The 23,628-nt window shown below is 41.8% G+C and overlaps 3 protein-coding genes across 3 annotated transcripts; 2 read left to right on the plus strand and 1 right to left on the minus strand.

Annotated features, from left to right (window-relative positions):
- Positions 1–1,446: 1,446 nt before the first annotated feature.
- Positions 1,447–14,642, plus strand: ints6l (integrator complex subunit 6 like). The gene is made up of 18 exons (XM_041943821.1): positions 1,447–1,710; positions 1,831–1,908; positions 5,442–5,591; positions 6,897–6,986; positions 7,168–7,351; positions 7,466–7,594; positions 8,216–8,379; positions 8,821–8,973; positions 9,248–9,380; positions 9,761–9,855; positions 9,960–10,070; positions 10,703–10,918; positions 11,047–11,173; positions 11,542–11,684; positions 11,789–12,020; positions 12,155–12,535; positions 12,650–12,743; positions 12,958–14,642. The coding sequence occupies exons 1-18, from the start codon at positions 1,600–1,602 to the stop codon at positions 13,058–13,060; spliced, it is 2,694 nt and encodes an 897-aa protein (XP_041799755.1). The 5' UTR covers positions 1,447–1,599; the 3' UTR covers positions 13,061–14,642.
- Positions 14,643–15,529: 887 nt separating this feature from the next.
- Positions 15,530–19,055, minus strand: mmgt1 (membrane magnesium transporter 1). The gene is made up of 4 exons (XM_041944396.1): positions 18,963–19,055; positions 18,548–18,600; positions 18,332–18,435; positions 15,530–16,377 (listed from the first exon to the last, which is right to left on the minus strand). The coding sequence occupies exons 1-4, from the start codon at positions 19,039–19,041 to the stop codon at positions 16,221–16,223; spliced, it is 393 nt and encodes a 130-aa protein (XP_041800330.1). The 5' UTR covers positions 19,042–19,055; the 3' UTR covers positions 15,530–16,220.
- A 554-nt stretch (positions 19,056–19,609) lies between these two features.
- Positions 19,610–22,459, plus strand: pfdn6 (prefoldin subunit 6). Its single transcript, XM_041944362.1, has 4 exons — positions 19,610–19,779; positions 19,984–20,054; positions 20,147–20,271; positions 22,132–22,459. Exons 1-4 carry the CDS (start codon positions 19,716–19,718, stop codon positions 22,247–22,249), a joined length of 378 nt encoding a protein of 125 aa, XP_041800296.1. The 5' UTR covers positions 19,610–19,715; the 3' UTR covers positions 22,250–22,459.
- The last annotated feature ends 1,169 nt before the right edge of the window (positions 22,460–23,628 follow it).

Here is a 23,628-nt window from a genome sequence, read left to right on the forward strand (position 1 = left end):
TGCTGGGATGGCGGAGAGCGAAAGAGTACGTGCGAGACGTCAACAAAGCGGACGTAAAGATGTTCCAAGCAAGGAGTATGTGTAAAATAACTCCATAACGTTCCTTGTGTAAATAGGAGCGTACAAATTCAGTTTGATTTGCGTAATACTTTAAGATATTAACTGTATCAAACTGATTAATCCTGATAATCACAGAGTAAAGTAGCTCAAAATTGTGCTCACATATAGCTACTCTACAGTAGAAGTGCCTTGATTTTGAAATGTTTCACCACGATATACTGACGAAAGTATATAATTGTTTACCTGGCTTTCGTCTTGTACAGACAGAAAAAAGTAAAAGCTTTGACCATACATGCGGGTTGATGTTGGATTTATCAATCCAAAAAAGATCCATCCAACCTATTATTCAGAGGCAGCAAGTGAAAACAAAACAAACCAGTACAGTATAAGCAGAATAACCTGTCGGAAAGAGATGAGGCCTTACGGGTATGCATGGTGTCATTGTTTGGCTACGACTTTCCACTGACCTTTAAATCTATATGGTATTTCCTTATCTCGTTTAATATGACGTCTGTGCTTGTAATACTTATGAGTCTGCGGTTAAGGTGATTTAATGACAAGGTGTTTCGTTCAGTGTTAAAAGGACACATCAAAAATACTCTTTATTGTAACCTCGATGATGCACTCAAGTGCTGTCGGATTTGTTATTATTATGACAGCACATGCAGAACAGGCAATACTACTATGCTTCTATTGCTTGACAGTGAAAGTGACTTTTCCGTTTTTATCTGTTTTGGGTGGGCTGTTTGAAGATTTATATTTATGCATGTAGTATCTCCACTAAGTCTTTGTTTCTAACCCAAATGTGCATCTTATTTTGATTCTGCCATTGCAGCACAAAATGCATGTGCTGAAAGTATGACACTTGATTCATAGACTCAAACATGTCTTTACAAAATATTTTTGGTCCCTACGTCAAGCCATGTACTGCACGTGTTCTTGTTATGTTGCGTTGAAGCGCCGGAAGACCGAGTATTTTGAGGCGCCTTGAACGCAGCAATAGAGTGACAGGAGAGAGAAACAGAAAACGAGAGGAAGTGTATGTATGTCTGTGAGGGGGAGATGCGAGTGAATTGCCAACAAATTTCAAGATATTTCACGTCTATAAATATGATCTATACCAGTACGAATATCATACGTCTGTTTTTAATCTATGCTATTTTATAACGATCCATAGAACTTAATATCCGGTCGTTTAGTATTCATACAACTGAAAGGGTAAGCGGATGTACGCTACGCGAGCGTTATATATTTATATATTGAAAGGGCGTGGCCTGTGGAATTGGGCTGAGCCAATGGCGTCGCAGTGGAGGGAGCGGGGCGTTCCATTCGGTTAGGAGCAGAAGTTGAACAGCGCGAGCTGAGACAGAGCTCTAGAAAGGCAGCTAGAGAGACAGCAGAGGCAACGGCCCTCTTCTGGAGGGGGGGCTTATTATAACAAATATATACACACATGTGTGAACTGTTTGGCCGCACGATAGGTCATATGTGGATAACAGTTATTTTAGAAAAGCATACAGCCGCGGCTTTACATTTAAAATGCCTATTTTACTTTTCCTGTTAGACACGTCCGCCTCTATGAATCAGCGCACTTATTTGGGTACGACGTATCTGGACGTTGCTAAAGGCGCGGTTGAGGTCTTTATGAAGGTAAAGAATGATTTTACCCCGACTTTTTTCAGCAAGTGTGCAGCTTTGGAAGGCTTAGGGTTCCTTGGGCAAGATTGGTCGAAATTAATATATGTTGTTTTGGTTTTCTTTTTTTGACAGCTGCGTGCCCGAGACCCGGCTAGTAGAGGCGACAGGTACATGCTAGTTACATTCGATGATCCACCATACGGAGTGAAGGTAATTAGCAATGATACAATTTTTACATTTGACAAGTCGACCGTATTTTTCTGTCATTGAGACTTTATTGTCCTTCTGGTTTGTAGTCAGTGTTGGGCGGCTTCCCGGTGGCGAAAAACGGCAATTTTTTGCTCCAAATACCCGCAGACCCGGAGCTGCACTGCCTCCGACCATCCAGCGGACATTTTGCTTTTGTGTTGAGAAAAGTCTCGGGCGTTGAGATGGAGGCGGAGAGATTTATTATCGCCTATGACGTCGCTCTTTTTTTGAAAGTACAATGTGTAGATTGGTGAAGTAACCCGCCAATCATCGTCCACTCCTCCCCTTACATCATCCACGCATTACCATTGGTCAATCTGGTCTGAAAGTTGATAAGCCCTCTTCATGAGATTTTTTTATTTATTATTTTTTAATGTGAGTTCGCTAGAAGAAAATTATCATTATTCGTATGATAGTTATTTGTCATAGTCATATTATGAACATTATGGCCCAGCATACAAACACTCTAGTTTGTATTCACACACATCCAGACATAACAAAACAAAACAAAACATACAACCTGTGAATCACTGCAATAATTCCAGGGGTTTCTTGACAGCAAAGCTACCCTCACAACTAATCTATTGACATATTTTATGGCCTGGCACCATCTCTCACTGAGCTTTTCATGCCCAATAAAATGCAATCCATTGTACCCACACAAACTCCTGAAGTCCATGATCTGCTTCAGTTACTGGTCCGTATTAGGAATGTCTTGGTTTGCCTAACTCTACAAACAACACCCTACTACTCTCAACACAATACGCTGAGTACTTACTGTATCACATGTCGATCATGTTTGAATACATAGAATCATCTTCTGTTTTTGTCTGCATGCCTCATGACCAAATCCCAACATGCCAGAGCTGGAAAGTAATTAATTACTTTGTCCTTAATAGTAGCTGCCGGTGTAGGTAACAAGGCATATGTTATTACGTATAATGAAGGTCAAAAGGTATTTGTAATGACTAGTTCCAATAGCTGCAGCTTTTTAAAGAGCACCAGACCAGAAGTGACAATGTTCTCATTCTCTTACTCACGCTAACTTAATGCAAACTATATAATAATGTAGTATAATATGTCACACGTTTGTATTTGCCCAGCCATTAGGGATGCACTTTTAATGCAAGCAACAACGAAAATAGGAAATGGTTAAATAATTAAACGTGCTAGAAGTAAGAATGTAGGATAAATGAGCTGAAAAAAAGAACGGGTAAAATAAATAAACAGATAGATAGATAGACAGATAGATAGGAGTTATTTTTAAGAGAAACTACTTCCCTTTCCTAAAATCAGATTTTAATCAAACAATGTGTATCAGAAAGCTTTTACTGCAATTCAAGATTTAATTCTACAAACCTTCCAGTTCTGTGTAGATATAGTAACTACAACACAGATGAATAGTGAGTTTTTACAATTAACAAATGCACATTGATGCCTAGTGTTCATATTTAAAGTTGTGCAAAAACAAAATAATGTTAGGTTATATCTGGCTCTTCATTGACCTCCAAATGGACCACTTTGAGCTCACTGCCCCCGCACTTTAATCATTATATTCTAGGTGTATATGTAGGACTGTGGTCATGGCAAAGTGTTACGAGTGGATGCTGTCGTTCATGTGATGCTTCCTACTTCCTTCAGCCATTGACCTTGCAGTATTCCAGTCCAGATCATTGCTTCATGCATCCCACCAAAATAGTCCCGTGTATAATATTTGTTAAATAATCCAACATCTGATTCTCCTCCCACGCCCAAAATCATGCAGGTGCTGCTGTCAGAAGTGCATTTCCCTCCTTGTAAAGTCTGTCCTCAACTCCTCTTCCTCCAGCTCTTCCTCTCTTTGCCTCCGTTGCCTATTCCTTTGTTGTTTCTGCCTGCTTTGTGCATCGAGGATTATGATGAAAGGACAAGGTTATGCTGAATGGGGCCGCTCTGATTGCACAGTTATAGAGGCAATAAATTGTTGATGTAGAGGGAGAGAGAGGAGGTTGGCTGAGAAGAAGATAGAAATATTCTGTAGTCTGAATTATTGAGTGCAAGACAAGCCCACACAAAGGTCTGTGTCTGGGCTATTATCTTTCTACTACCCCTGTGTGTTTACACCTCCAGTTTGTCCTCAGCTGCTCAGTGATGTTGCTCGTATGGCTGTATAATATGTATCTAACTTCATTTATGTAACGCTGCGCTTAGAAATTCCACTCAAATCATGGCTTCGGAATGATACTCATGATAACCCAAAAACCTACCCACTTGCCTGATTCAGAGCATGCATGTTGATAGTGGTGCGTCAAGACTTTTCTCTTGCTCTTCATCTCTCTCTGGCCCTGTTTACACCTGGCATTTCCATGCATCTTGGGTGATCCGCTCTCAAGTGGACAGCCCAGAGTACGTCAGTCCACACCTGGTATTAGAATGCGTGTCGTAGACAGCGTTTCACAAAGCTTAGTAAGCTTCTCCTCACTCAAAAACTCTCAGATTTGTGTGATTTGTGGGAGTCTGTGGATATTGCAGTTAGGGGTTCAGTGGTGAAATCAGTTGAAACAGGCAGTGAGCACACAGACATCTGCTGCTTATCTTGGCAGGTAAGAGCCCAAAGACAAAATATGCTTGACAGTGAACCAAATGGACATCAGACAGTGTGTTTCATAGCCTATTTTTGCAGAGGACATCACTTAAGTAAGTGATCTTTCAGTGTGGCCCAAGACACATTTGCGCACACACTGGTAATAGAATGTGACCACTCTCGGAGGTGCTCTGCAATCAGATCTCAGCGCCTCCTGGGTGCGTTCACACCTGTACCTGCACATGAACTGACATACTTTAAGCTCTTCACTTATGTTCTGATCGCCCAAGAAGCAAGTTAATGCCAGGTATAAACTGGGCCTCTGTGTGCCTCGCCTCTCCCCCTCCCTCTCCTAATAAAGGAAGTGGTAAGCTTGCAGGTCATCCGTAGATTAAGCATGAAGCTGCAGCAGTAAGATACTTGACCCTACTGGAGAAAAGTCCAAGAGCAGTTACACACCCACATCCTCTCCTGTGGGAGTATATCTCCATCGGGAGAGAGGAAAGGCTGCTGTGGGAAGTGTATTTTTGGATGCTTGTCATGTATGAAATTAGACTTTCTCAAACAGCAGCATTTAGCTCAAATGTATGCCTGAATTTCAACAAAATTATCTTCTATTTCCAGAGCTTGACATAAGCTGATCTCATTTTATGGCTGAAATTATGTCATGCTGCACAGAATCAATGGCTCGCTAAGACTTAAACTGCAAAGGTGGTAGTCATGTGCTTGACATGAATCAGTTTGTGGTTGTCAGTGAACAAAACTTCCTCTGTTTTTCTTTATAATTAGATATTATGGGTATCTGTGGGTGTGGATCTTTTTTGGTTTGTGGCTGTTCACCATGCACTGTGGCTTCAGGCCTCCTCTGCGGCTATGTCGTATAGCTGTTTCCCGCAGTGCATTCACCACCATGTCCCTGTGTGTATTCCAGGCAGGCTGGAAGGAGAACCACGCCACCTTCATGTGCGAGCTCAAGAACCTTCAGGCATCTGGGCTGACGACATTAGGTCACGCTCTGCGCACAGCTTTTGATCTGCTTAACCTCAACCGCCTCGTCTCAGGCATCGACAACTATGGACAGGTATTTGACACCAACATCCAGTTATGCATTGCTTTGGCAGAAGTCTCATCTTTTTGTGTTTGATAGTCATTTTAATTAGAGCTGGAACAGTTAGTCATTTAATTAAAGTCCGTTATCAGAAAAACTGTTGAAGATGATGATGGCATCACTTTGTGAGAAACTGAGATGGTCATATTTCATTCTTTCAGACCGAGCATTTTATAGACTAATTGAGAAAATAATTGGTAGAATTATCAATAATGAACAAAAATGGTAAGTTGCAGCCTGATTTTAATAATTACTCAAAAATGTACAGATACTATTACTTTCTAACACACAAATTAAACTGCCTTTTTATTTTTGGTTGTGGTGGAAAACATGAGATGAACACATTTTAATACCATCTACGCACACATTGATGAGACAGTGACATACCATGTTTTTGTTGTCATTTAATGCTGGATTGGAACAGAGAGATGCTGATTTTAGTCCCGGAAAAGCTGAAAATAACACAAATGGAGGAAGTTAAGTGACCATGAGCAAAGCCCTTTTAAGCATATTCCACAAGACATCTGACATACCAGCAAGAATCTGAGTGTGAAGCAAGGTTTTCCCGATATGGCTAACAGATACAGTCTATGCGGACGTTTTCTGGATAAATGAAGGTTTTGATAGGAATTGTGACAAAGCCTCCTGTCGGCACTTCTTTATTCCTTTACCTGGAGACAAAGCGAAGAATATTGACTTTTGATGGCAGCTTAATCCACTCCGTCTTGCCTCCATTAGCACCGTCATCAGCTCCTCACACACATCTTTCCTGCAAACCCCAGCTCGAAGGCGGAGATAGATTACTATGCTCAAGCAGTGATGCAAGTTCTGTGCATTGTGCGCGTGTGTGTCAGTCGACTAATGCGTTCTATGTGTGTTTGAATTAGACGAGGCTGACCCCTGCAGCACAGTGGTAGAGGCCTCTGTCCTTAACGAGCAGCACAAGGACACTGCAGCTTACAGCCACAAGATTACAAGATGCAACACATAGTTCATATTAGTATCCGGGAGGTTATCACAAGTGTGATGCCAATACCATACTAAAGACTGTGTTTAAGTGGAGCTGTGTTTCAACAGTATACCTGTTTTGCCATTACTATAAACACGAGAGACCAGTTATATCTTGTGTTTTGGGAGATGTAAGTCTCTTTAAAACACAGAGCCTAGAACTGTGTGTTTGCTTTGGAACAGAAAAGAAAAGTGACTATTGAGAATAAATGGGGCCATTGTTTAGCTGAACTTGGATTTAATTGTTGAACATCACTGTTTCCCTCTCAGGGCCGTAACCCCTTCTTTCTTGACCCATCTGTGATCATCACCATCACTGATGGGAACAAGCTTACGCACAGCTCAGGGGTTCCAGATGAGGTGAGAAAACGAACTAATTCATAGTGCCCTGCACTGTTTGTAGTCATGTAATGTGATTCACCTTTGTAAGGACATGAATAAGATTTGTAAAACAAACTCAAACGGTGACCGTTGGCAGTTTTTCACACCTAAAGCTCCTCTCCCATTATCCTTGTGTTTCTTCGCCCTGTCTGTCGTCTAGCTGCACCTGCCTCTGAACTCTCCGTTGGCAGGCAGCGAGCTGACCAAAGAGCCCTTTCGCTGGGACCAGCGTCTCTTCGCACTGGTCCTGAGGCTGCCAGGAGCGGCCACGCCAGACAACGAGCAGCTCGGCAGCGTCCCCACGGATGAGTCTGCCATCACACAGATGTGTGAAGTCACTGGAGGTTTTGCATTTTTTTGCTCGTATTCACACCGCTATTTCTTTTCATAATCATGATGTGTCTAGCTCTCATAATTCAGTCTATCGTGGATAATTGTGCGTCCTGCTTTTCTCTCAGGGCGATCGTACTGCGTGCGGACACAGAGGATGTTGAACCAATGTCTGGAGTCTCTGGTACAAAAGGTTCAAAGTGGCGTCGTCATTAATTTTGAGAAGACGGGGCCAGATCCGCCTCTCGTTGGGGAAGGTGAGTTTTTGGCAAGGCAACGACTTTTCGTTTGTGTCTTGCAAACATGAAGAGCAGTAAAAACATTGCAGTCATTACATTTTGTAGGTATTACGTCCAACATATCAACAAGCCATTTCGGCTATGTGGGCGTCATGTCATTAAAGTACCACAAAGCCATTGGTCGACTTTTAAAGAGCCTATGTCTGCCTCATGAATATACAACAAAAAAGCAGTTCTGAAAGCAGAAGAGACTCTTCTTACGCTGAATCCCCACAGGGTAGTTTTACCCTAAAAGGAGAACTGAGTGCATTTTCTGGATTGGCCAAATATAAAGGAACATAAAAACTGAGGCTGTGTGAAGAAAGCTGCAGAGATCATATTTATCACACATATCATTTTACTCACACATATTCTCACACATATTCTTTACACATATTGGTAAAGAGCGAGATTACAAGAGAGTACTTGAGAGTTAAAAACTGTTATAGAGAATGATAGAAAATCTCATTCATACCAGTTACTCAGGTTTTGTTTGGCAGTGGTTGCTCTCAAATTCCCATTAATTGTCATTGTTTGTCAGAAGTTGGCAGATTGTTGGTTGGCGTTCTCCCTCATATCGTACCTTTTTTGTTTTTACAGACAACTCAGTGGAGTCAAGTCGTCCTGTGTCAGCCTTCAGCCCACAGCCATGGCACAGCTGCCACAAACTCATCTATGTGCGACCGAACCCAAAAACCGGGGTTCCAGTAGGGCATTGGCCCATACCAGAGTCCTTCTGGCCGGACCAGAACTCACCGACCCTGGTGAGCAGAAAGAGGCTTAAACATATCTCAGCAGCACCTTAAATCTGTCCTTCTGCAGGTTGCCTCTTAATGAATGGGATTTCTAAGTCTGTTTTCTTAATGTGCAGGTAAATCTGTGTAAATACACACTCCAGGCTGTCTTTGACATTATCCTGTTTATCCCTGACTATTTATGGTGTCTGAGTGTATCTCCGTAGATACATCTACCAGCAGAGACGCATTTACACAAACGTCTTTCACTCTTTATTGGCAGTCTGCTTTTTCTCTGTCTACCATGAGTCAGTAACTTTGACTTACAGCCAATATAATCAAGCGTCAAACTCTGCGAACTCTCTCTGTGATGTCCATTATCTGTCGCTTTTGCAAAGACATCACATGGGTCTATACCACAGATAGCTCTGTCTAACAGTTTCCATTCATGTCTCCATCTCCTGCCTCCAGCCACCTCGCACTGCACATCCCGTGGTGCGTTTCTCTTGTGTGGACTGTGAGCCCATGGTGATCGACAAGCTTCCCTTTGACAAGTATGAACTGGAACCATCGCCACTCACCCAGTACATTTTGGAAAGGAAGTCTCCACACATGTGTTGGCAGGTATGGTAGATTTTCACACACCCATTGGCTCTGCTGGCTTGTTTTTTACTGTCTCCGGTGTTACCTGTGGAACTTAACCAGAAAACCAGAAACAATGAGGCTGCTAGTTTTATTCAAAATCTCTTTTCACCTTTATTTGTTGTTTAAAGTGGTGAATTGTGGTTGTGAAGCTTTGTCACTGTTCATGGATCAAGAAAGGTTTCCTGAAGTTTAGTTTTGAGGCTCAATAACCAAAATGATGTTTGACGTTATAATTTCCCTTTGTCGTCCTCAGGTGTTTGTTAGCAGCAGTGCCAAGCAAAATGACCTGGGGCAGCCTTTTGGCTACCTTAAAGCCAGCACCACTCTCACCTGCGTCAACCTGTTTGTCATGCCTTACAACTACCCGGTCCTTCTCCCACTCCTCGGTAAGACATGTGGCAGTAAACTGTTGCTTTAAAGAGGCCTCAAAACTTCTGGGTCAGTAGGTCTGAGCTCATATTAAATTTGAAAAGCTTTCCGTTTCTGGGTCACTTCATCATGTGCAGTCTTTTTCTCTCCGATCATGTATAGCTATAAACATGGTCACAAGTAACAGGTGTGTAACTGAGCAGCATAATTATCAGTTTATTTTTAATAGTGCTCTGCATCTAATAGATATTTTCGGGTAATGGGGTATGTAGAAGGATAAATGACAGTGTGAACAGTCAGCCCTGCAGCAGCAGGAGGAGGTGCAGGTGGATGGCTGACTGTATCTACTGCTCAGACTTAATTCTCACACAGCCCTCCTTTCTCTGTCTCCTTCCAGATGATTTGTTTAAAGTGCACAAACTAAAACCAAACCTCAAGTGGCGGCAGGCTTTTGAGATGTACCTGAAGACAATGCCTCCATACTACCTATTGGTAAGCTAATGCTTTGTCACTTATGCTGCTTTTAGCAAACATTCAATACACAGATTTATATTGTTTCTAAAAAACATGCATTTCCTCTTGCTATCTTCTGACAGCCCTTAAAAAAGGCGTTGAGGATGATGGGTGCACCGAATCTTATCGCAGACACCATGGACTGTGGCCTGAGTTACAGTGTGATCTCTTACCTGAAGAAGCTCAGTCAGCAGGTAAAGATTCAAGTGTCCTCGAGCATGAGACAGAACTCAGTCATCTTGAATGCGGTGGTAAAACACTCATATAGTTTCAGTTATGATCAACTGAGCAAATATAAATGCTTCTTTCAATACGCTCTTGCCTAGTGAAAATATAGTATATTATAGTATATAAAGTATATATATAGTATAGTCTTTAGCTGAAATGGCCCAAAAAGGACACATAAATTAGAATTGAAAGAGGAATAATGTCTGCTGTGCCTTTGCTTTAAAGATAATCAGCACTGACACTACAATGAACGTTCACAAAATTAAAGTATCTGATGCAATTTATCTTTGACATTGTCACCAAGCCATGAGGAAAAACGATCTCTTCTTCTTTGGTCTATAATGTGGTAGAGGAGTTGCAGAGGGTTTATACTATATAGATTGATGCTTTGTTGATTAATGCTGCATTGTTTGATGAAGTGGGACATTATTTGTAGAAAAGACAAAAGAATCAACATAGAAAAATGTACAACAAAAGGCTCTGTTGTGTCTCTGCACTAAACAATATTCCTCACCAAAGTCTCTTGTCAGTCTGAACCAAAGCATTTGACCAGGCCCCTGTAAAATGTAGTATTTCTCCCCGTTTGGTTGCTATAAAGGCAAAGATGGAATCAGATCGTCTGATCGTGTCTGTGGGGAAGAAGGCTCCGCAAGAAACTGGCATAAAGGTGAAGAACCACTCCAGCGCTCTCTCTCTGGCCCACCGCCGGGACTTCAAGCAGCTGCTGCAGGGAATAGCCGGAGAGGGGCCCCTTCGCCTGGTGGACATCAACTTCAAAGAGTTTGCTGGCTTCCAGATCGCCCTGCTCAACAAGGTAGATTTAGGAGAGAAAGGACATTTGTGAAAAGCCTGACATTCTTTGTGTGGGTGGAAAAGTTACAGGAAAAACAGGGCAAGTGTTTGGTGTGTGTTCTCTGTCTAGACATGCTGATGTTTTCACAGGATGTAAAGCCTCAAGCTTATCGAAATGCCTACGACATCCCAAGACGGAACCTTCTGGATCAGCTCACCCGAATGCGCTCCAATTTGCTGCGGACGTCACAAAAACTGATCCGAGGGCAAGACGAAGGTATAACGTCCTACCGTTAGGGCTGAAGTTATTTTAGGTTCAGTTAAATACTCCCTATCCTGATGAAAGCAGCAAGTCCAGGGAGGAAAAGCTGTTTTACATTTAATTGCAATCTTAAAATAATCATAGGTGACTTTGAAATGTAACTGTAAGAAAATTTCCCGTATGAATGCAAAAAAATGTATTAAGTATATCCAGTTAATAAAGATTTCTGAAGATTTGTCCAAAGGCTGCGCTGAGATGTGCAGTCATTCAATGGACATTAATGATGCTAACATATCACCAAAGAAACTCAACACTAAAATAAATCTATAGGAAATCGTCTGTAGTGTCTTATTGATGCTAAAAACATCTCCTGTGGTTGTCAGACTACCTGCACAGTATTCCAGTGGCTCAGATGGGAAACTATCAGGAGTACCTAAAAATGATGCCGTCTCCACTGAGGGAGATCGACCCTGACCAGCCCAAACGCCTGCACACATTTGGGAATCCTTTCAAGCAGGATAAGAAGGTGAAAATATGAAATACACCTTAACTTTGTGCAGCGAGATATCTTCATCAAATATTCAGTCCTTTCATTTTTTAATGCTTTGCTGTCTCCGATGTGTATCTCAGGGGATGATGATCGATGAGGCAGATGAGTTTGTAGCTGGCCCTCAAAGTAAGAAAAGAGGAAATTCCAGCGACCCCAGCTCGGGTGTCACTATGAAGAGGAGGCGGAGTATGTCCCCGTTACTGCGGCGGCCGCAGACTCCACCAGGCGGTACCAACCATGTGGTGTTGGGAAAGAGTCCGGCAGGGCTTCAAGGGCAGCCGAACCTCCTCAAACCCATCCCACAGCACAAAGGTTAGATGAAGATGTGCCTGGAATAGAGAGTAATGCTGTATGTGGCGATCATAGGACTGTCTGTGAGGCACTGGTTAGAAGATTTTCGCAGATGTTGCTGAATTTGTGGTTTTAATTATTTGTTACCCCCACAGGAGTGGATGGCAACAACATGGTGGTCACTGAGAGCAACGGTGACTGTGTTATTGGGCTTGAGCCGGGGGAGATCTGGCCCGCTGAGCTGGACGCCGCAGCAGGAAGCCCATCCTCACTGAGCCTAGAGGAGAAGGTCGTGCTGGGGGTGGCAGATCAGGGAGAGGACATCAACATGGTGGAGGAGAGACTGGTGGAGGATCATCTAGATGAGCAGCCGCCGGAGGAGAAACACAACTGCGAGCGACTGAGTCCACAGAGCCAGCTGGAGGGCACTGAGGCCGACCCTGCAGCACTTGAGCCCATATTCATAACCCCGCTGGATGGCAGCCAAGCAGAGCTGAGAACACGGGTCATCAAGGAGGTCCGCAAACCTGGGCGAAGTGAGTAGGAGCCAGGCCAGTATATTACACACATTACAATCATTTCTGTTCTCACCAAGTGTCAAGTTGGAAACATATGTATGTCTCTTCATCTCTGCCTGTGTTGTTTCTCAGACTATGAGGCAATACTCAGATTACTGCAGCAGGTGAAAGGACCAGTTAATGTTCGCAAGTACTTCATCCAGCATGCTATCAAAGAGGCCATCAGGTGAGAAACAATGACTCATGTTAGACTTTTTTGAATGCGGGGTTATGTGGAGGAGTTTCTTGGTGTGCTTGAAGCACTGCAGATATCAACAATGACTCAGAACCACACTGCAATCATTTAAAAGCAGGTTCGCTTACATGCATCTCCCCTTGTTTGTTTTTGGTAGTTTACCTCTTTCCCTGCTTCTTTCTGATTTTCTTTACCTGTGTGGCAGGTTCAAGAAGCGGGTGCTGATCCAGCAGCTGGAGACGGCCCTCACTGAGGTGGAGGAGGAGCACACAACTTCCCTGCAGCTTCCCAACGATCATGGCAGTTAGTGACGAAGCCATCTGCGCTTTGTTAGGAATAAAGCCCCTCTCCTCTGAGTTGTAGTTTGTCAACCGGTGGATTAACCACCATATGAGACGTCCTTGTTGAGTAGCCCGAAAAAGACAAATTGGGGCACTGGGGGTGAAATGGACAAATGCACCAATAGCAGATGCTCCCACTGTCCCTGTTCTGTTACATCACATCCTGTTAGAGGTGGAGGGTAAGGGGCTTAACTGGAGGAGGGGCCTTCAGGACAGATCCACTCCGGATTAGTAAAGAGACTTTAAATATAATCCTCTTTATATTGACAGATGCCTTAAACACCCATTTGGCTTTTGTCTGTATCACCACATTGTGCAGTAGACACACACACACTCCGTTAGACAGATACACAATAAGCTGTCGGATCCTAAAAAGGCAGAGCAAGGGATGGACAGAGTCATTCCTGCTATTGTTATTCTTTAGGAACAGACCTTTCTTCAGCTGGTCTGAAAAATGTTTGTAAGACTGCAACCATTTTTCTATGAGTAATACAATGTGCATTCATGCAGATTTCTTTAAATTTGGTCCACCCAGGTACATATTTTTAGTATTATATCTGCATAAATGATGAGGCAATGATGTTTTTACCAAACTGATACTGTTTTCTAATGTTTTCCCAGCAATGTTAGCTTTTAGCATTCGGGGGTGGGCAATACGCATAAAACCTATGAGTATATATATATCATTTTATGTTGTTTTAGCAATATATATTGTCATATATTGTTAAGATTCTGGACATTTAATTGAGAAAAGATAAAATACCCCAGTTGGAAATGTCTATTTTTGTTTATCCAATCAATAAAATACCTGATAAATCCAAATGTTGCATCACATTGATGCAAAAAGTTTGTGTATCCGATATTGCCATATTAAAGTGATGGGTACCTTAGTATAAATGATGGGCAAAACCTCAAATTCCTCTCATCTCATACTATATACCGTCATATCCCCCATCCCGAATTAGCAGGTTTTCATTAATCGAGTCTAGCCTCCACACATGTCTGTCTTGGCCTAATGAAGTGTCCAAATTGGGCCAGTTTTGTTACAGTCTCACAGTTGTTCTGACTTTCTGCTGGAAACAAACTAAACACAGTAGTTGTGTTTGCTGGTGTAATGATCATCTTTCCTGCCATTACAGAGTTGGAAGTTCAGTGAGTGCAGCTGTTGGTTTCCATCCAGAGTTTACTCCTCCGACACACAAACACACACGCAGTCCTGTAATCTTCCTCCACGGCACCACAAACGCTCCACTCATTCCCAGAATTACAACTTTGTTCTGCATCTGTCCGGGCTCAGTCGGCAGTCACCTGTTGTTGAACTGTAACAGCCAGTAATCTGCCCTCTGCTGCTTTTTACATCAACCCAAGTTAGCGCTCCTCCTTTGTTTTCCTTGTTTTTATGACAGATGTACACTACTTTTTAATGTTCATAAGGAATAGAGGTTATTTTTGTGAATTTGTTTATTTCAGAGTTTAAGAAATATTTTGAAATGTTTAAAGCCAATTTTGTAAACTGTAAAATACATATATAAAATGGAAAGTTTTATGAACCTACTTTTTTTAACAAAACAAAAAATAAACCATATGTAGAATGGTATCTCCGGCTTTGTGTGTCATTGTGTTTTTATCTCTACCCAAAAGTGACATTTAATAGCCTACAATGTCAAAACAACTGTACATTTTTAAAGATGATTGTGTTTTTATCTGACCAATATTTCTCAATGTGTTGAAGAACAAAGATTGCTATTTGACAGTTAGAAAATAAATGATACTAAACCCGTTTTATATGTTTTAGACTAAGAAGTGGATGTTAATGTTCTTGCAACTTTAAAGATAAAAAAGGAAAAGTTTTACACAAAGTTCTGCACCATGTAAAAATCAAGCCACATTTTTTCCTTAAATGAAGGCAACATTATACCCTCTAATGAATCTTAGATGAATTCATTCCATGGATCAATACATCCAACAGAAATAGCCTGAATTATTTTTCATTGGGAACTAACCTCTCCTCCTGTGTGTTTCACTGTAAAGCCAAGAGGAGACATGGACATAAAACTCAGTGCTGCAGAAAACTGTTTGAACTCCTTAATTTGCTGCAGCTTCTATGAGACGTTTCAGCTCCACCGCCACCTAGAGGCCAACATGAGAAACTGCTCAGGTGGATGTTTTTGTGATGCAGCAGCTTTAGAGGACACAGGTCCATCTCTGCATCGTCAGTATTGCTTTAAGAGCTTTCCCTCCCGCAGACAAACGACTTTAATCGGCGATCCGTTAACATTTGTTACTGGTTCCTCCACATTGCTTGCCTACCCCTTCTTTTAACAGCCTCTACAGCTTCCAGCAGAGCGATCCAATCCCTTCTGGCAACAACAATATTCCAGCCTTAGAATATGAGATAGAAAGCAAAAAAGAAAAAAAGATTCTGACACCTTGTAAAATCAGTATGCATTTTATTAAATTAAAAACATGTTGAATCTTAAAATGTCAAACGAAGGAAAAAAACTTCACCCAAATGCCTGTATCATTGCTTTCTGTTTCGCCGTAGTGTTCACAGTATCATTAAAGCGGCCGCCTAATGTTTTCTGTTCTCACATCTCACCTCGACTTGATTTCCTGCGTCATAACTCAAAACTCTTTGATGAATACAGGATGTACAAATGAGCCTTTACGCTTCCAGGAAATCGTCAAGGAAATAAAGGGTCCTAAGTTCATACAACAAGACTTCGCTCAGATGGCAAGGTTTTGCCCAGACAGCTGCTGAGGACTGATGTGTGAAATGGAACAGTAAGAGTGCCCCTCATACAAAGAATATACAAAGGACAGCGATATCCCAGTTCAGTTCAGAGGGGACAGAAAGGGGAGATGTCTCTGTATCTTAAGACTCCAAAGCAATTACATACTTTATATACAAACAAATCGGCTTGAAAAATTGAAGGGTTGGCACAGTCAGTGTTGAATATGGTGGTGACCACTTTTTCTGGACAGAGAAGCATGTTCGGACAGCATATTAGTTTATGTACCAATACAAATTAAAGGAGAGGACGATGAATTCTCACTTTCCCCCTCTGTCTAACAAAAGCAAATCTTTATCTGACATTAATGATGTTACAGGCAGGAAAGGCCAGTCTCAGTGCAAATGCTCCAGCTTGCGTAGCCGTATGGGGTTGGGAAGAGCGTGCTGGTTGCGTACAGAGGAGGGCTCCTCCTCCGGCGTGCGGAATAGCACTCGACCCCGGTGATTGAAAAGATAAAAGGACGGGTGGTTCCTCAGTGTGTCAAATGTTCTGGAAAAGAAGGGACACAGTTATAAAGAGACAGCACATATATTGTTGTGCTGTCAAAGAGATAAGACAGTTATGCACATGTTGGATACTGGTGCACTGTGATGCGTATGTGACGCAGTATTAACTCCTCGTTCGAAAGCAGATCACATGTAATAATCCCACTGTAACACTTTATCTTCTACCTTAAAGGTCTTACTCAGAGCAGAGAGTAAAGGACTCAAACCATCAGGAATCATCTTGTGATGAAAGAAACACAAAGTAGAAACCTGATTCCAAAAAAGTTTGGACGCTTTAATAAAAATGTAAATAAAAACAGGATGCCGTCATTTGCAAACTGTTTTCCGACAAGTGTTCCTGAGCTCATGTAGTAATATCCGTCATACAATCATGTGTTCACAAAGTGGTGAACCATCCATCCTGTTACCAGTGAACCTGTTTACCTGTGGAACGTTCCACAACTTTCCCAGTCTTGTTTTGTTGCTGGCATCAAATTCAAAATAAGCAGATATTTACAAAAATCTATGAACTTCATGAGGTCAAACATGAAATATATTGTCTGTGTTTGGTTTTCAAATGAGTAAATGTAAAAAAAAAGGATAAGCAAATTACCACCTTCTGTTTTATTTTTACACAGTGTCGTGAGGCAATAATATCGCATGTGTTCTTTATGGGGAATCACGACATAAATGCCTTGAAGTAATAAGATCTGTGGTAGAAAACAATGCAAGGTATGGGCATGAATATATAGCTATCTCTGTGTCTTCTCTTTACATTGGGTTTGATACACTGGTTGAATATGTACAAAAAAAAGCTCTTATGGTGTTCAATGTAAAATTACACTTGGCCTTCACAACATATTGGCCACAAAATGAGCAGCAGCACACTGACTCCAAATCCCTGCCACTGCCATGCTCCTCTTGTAATCACCTGCATAGCAAAGTGTGCACGAGGCACATTTACCACACGTAGCCTTGGTGGAAAACTATGATACAAAAAAGCAAAATGCAGGCGAGTCTGTATCCAATAATCATAAGTTCAGGCACTTATATGAATATAAATAACAAAGCTCTGTTTTGGACCGAACATCAGCACACTATTGTATCTGGTGCTGAAACGCTTCGTCCTTTAATTGGTTAACGCTTCTGACAATCGAGAAAAGGCGTTTTCTGTTTCCAGCGTCTTACATGTGAGAATTTGTTGCTTTCCTTTGGCTTGTATCATATAAACTGAATATCTTTGCCATCTGAAGGGATTTACTTGGACTCCAGACTCTGAAGACTGTGATGCTTTTCACCATGTCCTGAAATCACATGGTTCATCAAAAAGAAGAACTTGTCCTTTTTTCCCAGTCAAATTTCTTCAACTGGACGAGGTGATCTGCTGTGCCTCACGGTGAGCAGACAGACGCGCCTGAGCCTTTGGCAGAAAATCTAAACTACGATCAAGTCACGTGGCGACGCAGGTACTTATCTCATACAGCACATACTGCAAAACAGCTTTATGAAGGCAAAATAATGTTGTTAGTTCAACAGTTTGATTGTAATGATTTGGCATAAGTACCATTTAAACAAACTGTTAATGTATGTGGTTCAGGCAGATGATCCAATCTTACCAAATCTGGTCTTTAGTGGAAGACAAAAAAAACATGTGTAGTCTTTAAAGATGCCTTATAGTTTCCCCTTTCATTTGTTAGACTTTCTTCAACGCTGTCATACACAGCTGATCTTACTAAACCCCACTCTTATGTTGTGTGATGTAAAGCTGGATCTGCCCTTCAGGACACACCGGTCCCACAATAACACAAGAGCTTGTGAGGAGGGTTGAGTGTGTCTGTGGGAACTGACTGATAGTAATTAGAAATAAGGAAGCGGTGGTGAGCATGCTTCCCCTGTGGCAGACACACAAACAGCCACATCATTAAGGGAGGAAGGTGCTGCGGGGTAACTCAACCTACTTGTTTTTCAGCTCTGAGGAGGCGTCCATGTCTTTGAACTCTCCAGCAATGTGGACAATCCCATAACAGGTCATCACAAAGGATAGTAGGGTCTGTAATACAATCTGTAGAGAGAAAAAACAAGATCGTGGTGAAAACAGCAGGCAACTCTGAGGTGCTTGAGGTGAGTGGAAGGCGGAGATTACGATAGACGACATGAGGATGACGGTCACTCACATCAATTGGTAGCGTCTCGTTTTCCTTCTCTGTGAGTCGCATGTATGACCGATCTGATGGGAGAAAAGCACGTTAGCCAGCAATTCAATGAACACCATTACACTGTAGCAGAGCTAGCTACTGTAAGCAGCTAAGACGGCTAGATCTGCACTGAAACACTACGCTAGTCACGCTAAACGTCGTGTCTTACTGGTGGTGTTTAAACATGAAGCACAGCAGAGGACTCGAGTCTTTCTTCCCTGAGAATGAGTCTGAACGGGGCTAAGCTAACTGATACGCTAGCGTCTACTTAGCTAACTGCTGCACCGTAAGGCCCAGCCTGCTGTTTTGTCGCCCTGCCCGGTGACAACGAAGCGCTCCTGAAATTAATACTTACACCGAGACCTGTGTTTTCACTGCCTGCACTCAAACTTACGCTGTGCCGCTGAGAAAGCTGCGTGAGCTAAGGCAAAAAGTCCGACGCCGACAACACCTTTCCAAAACGACGAGGCCATCTTGAAGCAGGGAGATGAACTACTGTGTGTGTCGTAAACATACATGTCGCAAACCGCCGCAACCATGACAGCGTCAAAAAACATAATAAAAATATCATATTCTTAAGAAAAACAGGTCACAACAACAACCCAGCCACTTTGTCTGCACTTAATTAATTAATTTTAAAAATATAGCCTCATGTTATCTAATGTCGACAACAAAACCACAAAGACATTTTATTTATAAAACGAGTATTATATGCTGCATATAACACAAACTCTGACATTGTAAAATATAACTGTCACTGTTTTACTTTGGTTTTCTCCTCTTTTTTGTTGTCTCTGATCTATGTAGCTATCAGTTTGTACCTTTGTATATGAAGACATGTGCAATAAAGAAAATGAAAAAAATCACCAAAAAAATGAAATCGTCGAGAACATATTGAAATTAAATTGCATATAGATGTAGACACTGTGAGTTGATTTTTAATGTTAATCTATTTGTGCTTTTTATTTGTTCTAAAAACAACCCTGGAGTAGCGCGGGCTCTTACTTTGAAGGGATCAGCTAACATCCGCTGTAGCCGCTGCCCCTTCCTGTTAGCTAACGGTGCTTTTACATGTCACACCACATTTAGCCTCGTAGTTCTTTGATATATTTCTCAGTCTGCACTACTTTTTCCATAAAACGCAAATATGGCAGAGGCCATTCAAAGGAAGCTGAAAGCGGAATTAGACAAATATACACAGATTCAAAAAGGTAGGTGCCAGCTAGGGTTGCCATGCTAGCGTGCCATGTTGTGGCGAGCTAGCTAACCATATTAGGACACCTAGTCATATGTTAAATGAACTCGTTTGCTATTTCCTGCACTTTTCAAGTCGTATTTATGGTTGCAACAATACTGTAATTACGTTGTAAAATAAATAGACTAATACACTTAATCATTAATACATGTCTTTCTAGATATTAGCAAGAGCATGTCAGCCAGACAGAAGCTGGAGACGCAGCTGACAGAGAACAATATTGTCAAAGAGGTACCTAACATTTTCACTTTACAAAGCCCATTTCCTCCACTGGTGTAGGTGCGGTCAGGTTATATACACTATATATATTTCTGTGTTTTCAGGAGCTGGATCTGCTGGACAGCACAAACACCGTTTATAAGCTTATTGGCCCAGTTCTAGTGAAGCAGGACCTGGATGAGGCCAAAGCTACGGTCACGAAAAGGCTGGAGTACATCAACGGAGAGATGTGAGTGTCCAGAGCTGTGGTCCAGTCTGTAGTCTTGCATCCTGCATCCTGCTGTGCTGAGAGAAGTTAGCAGCAGGGGTGGGCGATATGGCATAAATCTTCTTTCATGGCTTATTTAATTTCATATCACCCCGAATTTCCCCAATTTGGGATTAATAAAGTATATCTTATATTGTCTTCACGGTAACATTTATCATGGTAAAGCAATTGTTCTTTAAATTCATCTAAGAAATAGTTTAAAATAACCATACCATACCACATTTGATTATTTTCTCATTTTATTTGGAGTTTCCATACAAACAAAAACAATGCCTTACATGAGACAACACTGGAGTTTAACAACAAAAGACCCAGAACAGTAAAATTTACATTTTGTTACAATTCAAACTGTACGGTTCTAAATGAGAACCACAGAGAACAGAGGTGCATTATTGCCACCAACATACATAAGTAGTCCTACTGCCCAAATCACCTCACCCTGCATCACGCCCCCTGCCCCAAGTATAAAGCAGAGACACTAAAGCCGTTTTCCCTCATGAACGGTGGACAGTGTCCACACAATCAGGTCCGGACATTGTCCAGAGTTGTCCCTGCATCAGATGCATTCTCGCCTGCTGGAAAATACTTGGTCTGGTTTAGGTGAGGGGTGGCATGCAGGAGGAAGGGGACTCATCTGTAATGATGGCTGTTACGCATTGATATCAATACAACACATATTTGGATTTAATTTGATTATGTGGTTTACAGTATTAAAGCTGTGATCATAATTAACCCATAACAGCTGGAACATTCAGTGAGAATTTACTTTATCAGGTACATATAGACTCATTATTAGGTTTTTCCAACACCACCAGGTAAGTAGAAAGGTGTGTCCCAGTCCTTAAAAATACCAACATGCAGCACTCATTTACCCTGCGCTTACACCTGCTCTAAACCGCTTCAGATATTGTGTCCCATTTCAAGGGAAGGGTCATCTGAAGTCCACGTTTCTGGAGGGAATACACCATCACAGGCCAGTAAGACCTGTCCCGTTTTGAAAGTTCCTCCAGATGTGGCCCTTACAACCCTAACATTAATATGTTTACCATATGTCGTCCATCAGGTGTTAAAGCAAAAACTCAAAACTGGAACACTGACTATCATGGTATATTCAGAGGCATTTTACAAATTTCAACATAATTGTCAGCATCATTGTTATCAAGGGTCAATAATTTTGGATTTATCATATAATATCAGTGATTCCTTCCTTAAAAATAATATAATAACAAATTCTTCACATGCTTGCAGTCTTAAAGGGCACCGGGACAATGCTGGCACTTCCTGACTATTTACAAATACCTCCAGGAAGATATTTATGCATAGCTTAGCTGTGCTATCATGCTGACATGTAGAGGGCAGCAAGGAGTTGGTGGGTGGAGAATAATCTCTAACATCTGTGGTACCGTCTTCACTGTGATTACAGGAACATCCATTTTTTGTGCCCCAACAGTAGACAATTGGGACAAATATAAAGGAACTCCTGTGTGCCGCTGAACTAACTTCATAATTTATTTGTTAGTGCCGTTGAATTGGGTCATATTCAGTAGAAGTGTTCTTGTATTATTCCCATTGCCTTGTCCCCTGTGATTGTGTGTGATATAGTGAAAATATCATTACCCTAAATGGCATTATCAGCTCTGTGGTATGGAATGAAAAAATCTCTCTCTCTCAAACACCTTGTGCGTGAGCACAGTGCACATAAATGTGGTAGAATGTCATTCATTCCGGTGTTTGTTTGTTTTTTTTAAGATAAGATATGCTTTTATATATATATTTTTTTAGCTGTATAAAATTAATCTTTCTTTTTTGTGTGTTTCACAGTCAAAGGTATGAAACGCTCCTGAAAGAAATGGAAAAGAAATCTGAACAGCATCGAGAAGTCTTGTCCAGTTTGCAGCAGGAGTTTCAGAAAGCTCAGGGTCTGACTGGCAAAGTCTGACCAAGTGATCCAGCTGCATGCTCTCTCTCTCTCTCTCTCTCACACACACACACACACACACACACAGATGAAAGGAGATGGGGAGAAGGGGTTAGTCATAATGTAATGTAAACCTACAACATAAAGCTGAGTAAGTTCTGCTTGTATCTTTTCATTTCTAGCGTTGACTTTTCTCTTGTTACTAATAAACATGTTTTTCATGAAAGGTCATAGCTTTCCCTTCCTTTTAACTTATTGTTTGATTGTGTGTGTGTTCGTTTGGTTGAACGGTCGTTGCTCTAATTGCGGGGGCAGGCTGGTGGCCCCTGCAGCAGCTGTTGTGTAGTCAGGGGCCCGGCCCACACCTCACAGCGGTGAAGCATTGTTCACCTTAATGAATGAGCTTTCCCCCGCCGTCTGCCACCAGCGGAGGATTTAAGAAACATGAATAATAAAAAAAACAAAGTCTTTTTAAAAGTCTTTGTAAGTCTGAAGAACAAAAAGCGTCTTAATAACAAATGCAAACTCCAGCTGAGATATCTGGCACGACTTTACATTTAGGGTCGGCTGTGGCCCGCGTATCAATACATCTTCGCGGATTGAGCAGGTCTCAGACAGCGGAAGGTTTGCAGGCTGTATTCAGCTGTTTCATACGCCAGGAGGCTAAAAGTCCAAGATAATAACTATAATCCTCTGCAAACTACAGCATGACAACATTGGACAAAGTGTTCCTGAAACGTATGGGCGACATTTGGAGGCTATAGACAACAGTGTGCTAACCGACAGACTAACACCTGTGGAAAAGCACACAGGGTCCGAGTATCACACGTTTTGAGCACATTGAATATACACACTGAAATATAATATAATATAGCCCAAATGACGAAGCTGAATGTGATAAAGGAAATATGGCTGCTCTGACTTGAACTTTATTTTGTGTACATTCTTAGGCTAGAGTTTCATCTGGGCTACAAATACCTGACAACAAACACATACGAAGGCGCGCGCAATATAAACACCGCGTCACCAAAAGCCGTTTTCGTGCACGAGCCTGTCGCCTCTGGCGCGTGGGCAGCAGCAAAGCGGTTAACACCTGGAGGTGTGGCGCTTTTATGGCATCCAGACTTCGGCTGTAAAGCTGGCCGACACGTGGCCGTGGTGTATGGGCTTCACATTTTCTGAAATATACGCTAAAGTAAGCTTTGGAGTTCCGTTAAAGCCGAACTCCAGCTGATTCTGTGTCTTATTTTATAATTTACAGGTGATTTCTTCACGTTGCGCATGGTTGTGAGGCCCGGGAAAATTCATTAAAAAACCCCCCGACAAACTCAAGAAAAACTTTCAAGAGCCAAACTCAACATTTATGATATATCAGTCAGCTGAGAGCTCGTTATGGGCAC

The sequence above is a fragment of the Chelmon rostratus genome, chromosome 9 (assembly GCF_017976325.1).
Source record: "Chelmon rostratus isolate fCheRos1 chromosome 9, fCheRos1.pri, whole genome shotgun sequence".
Classification (NCBI taxonomy): Eukaryota; Metazoa; Chordata; class Actinopteri; order Chaetodontiformes; family Chaetodontidae; genus Chelmon; species Chelmon rostratus.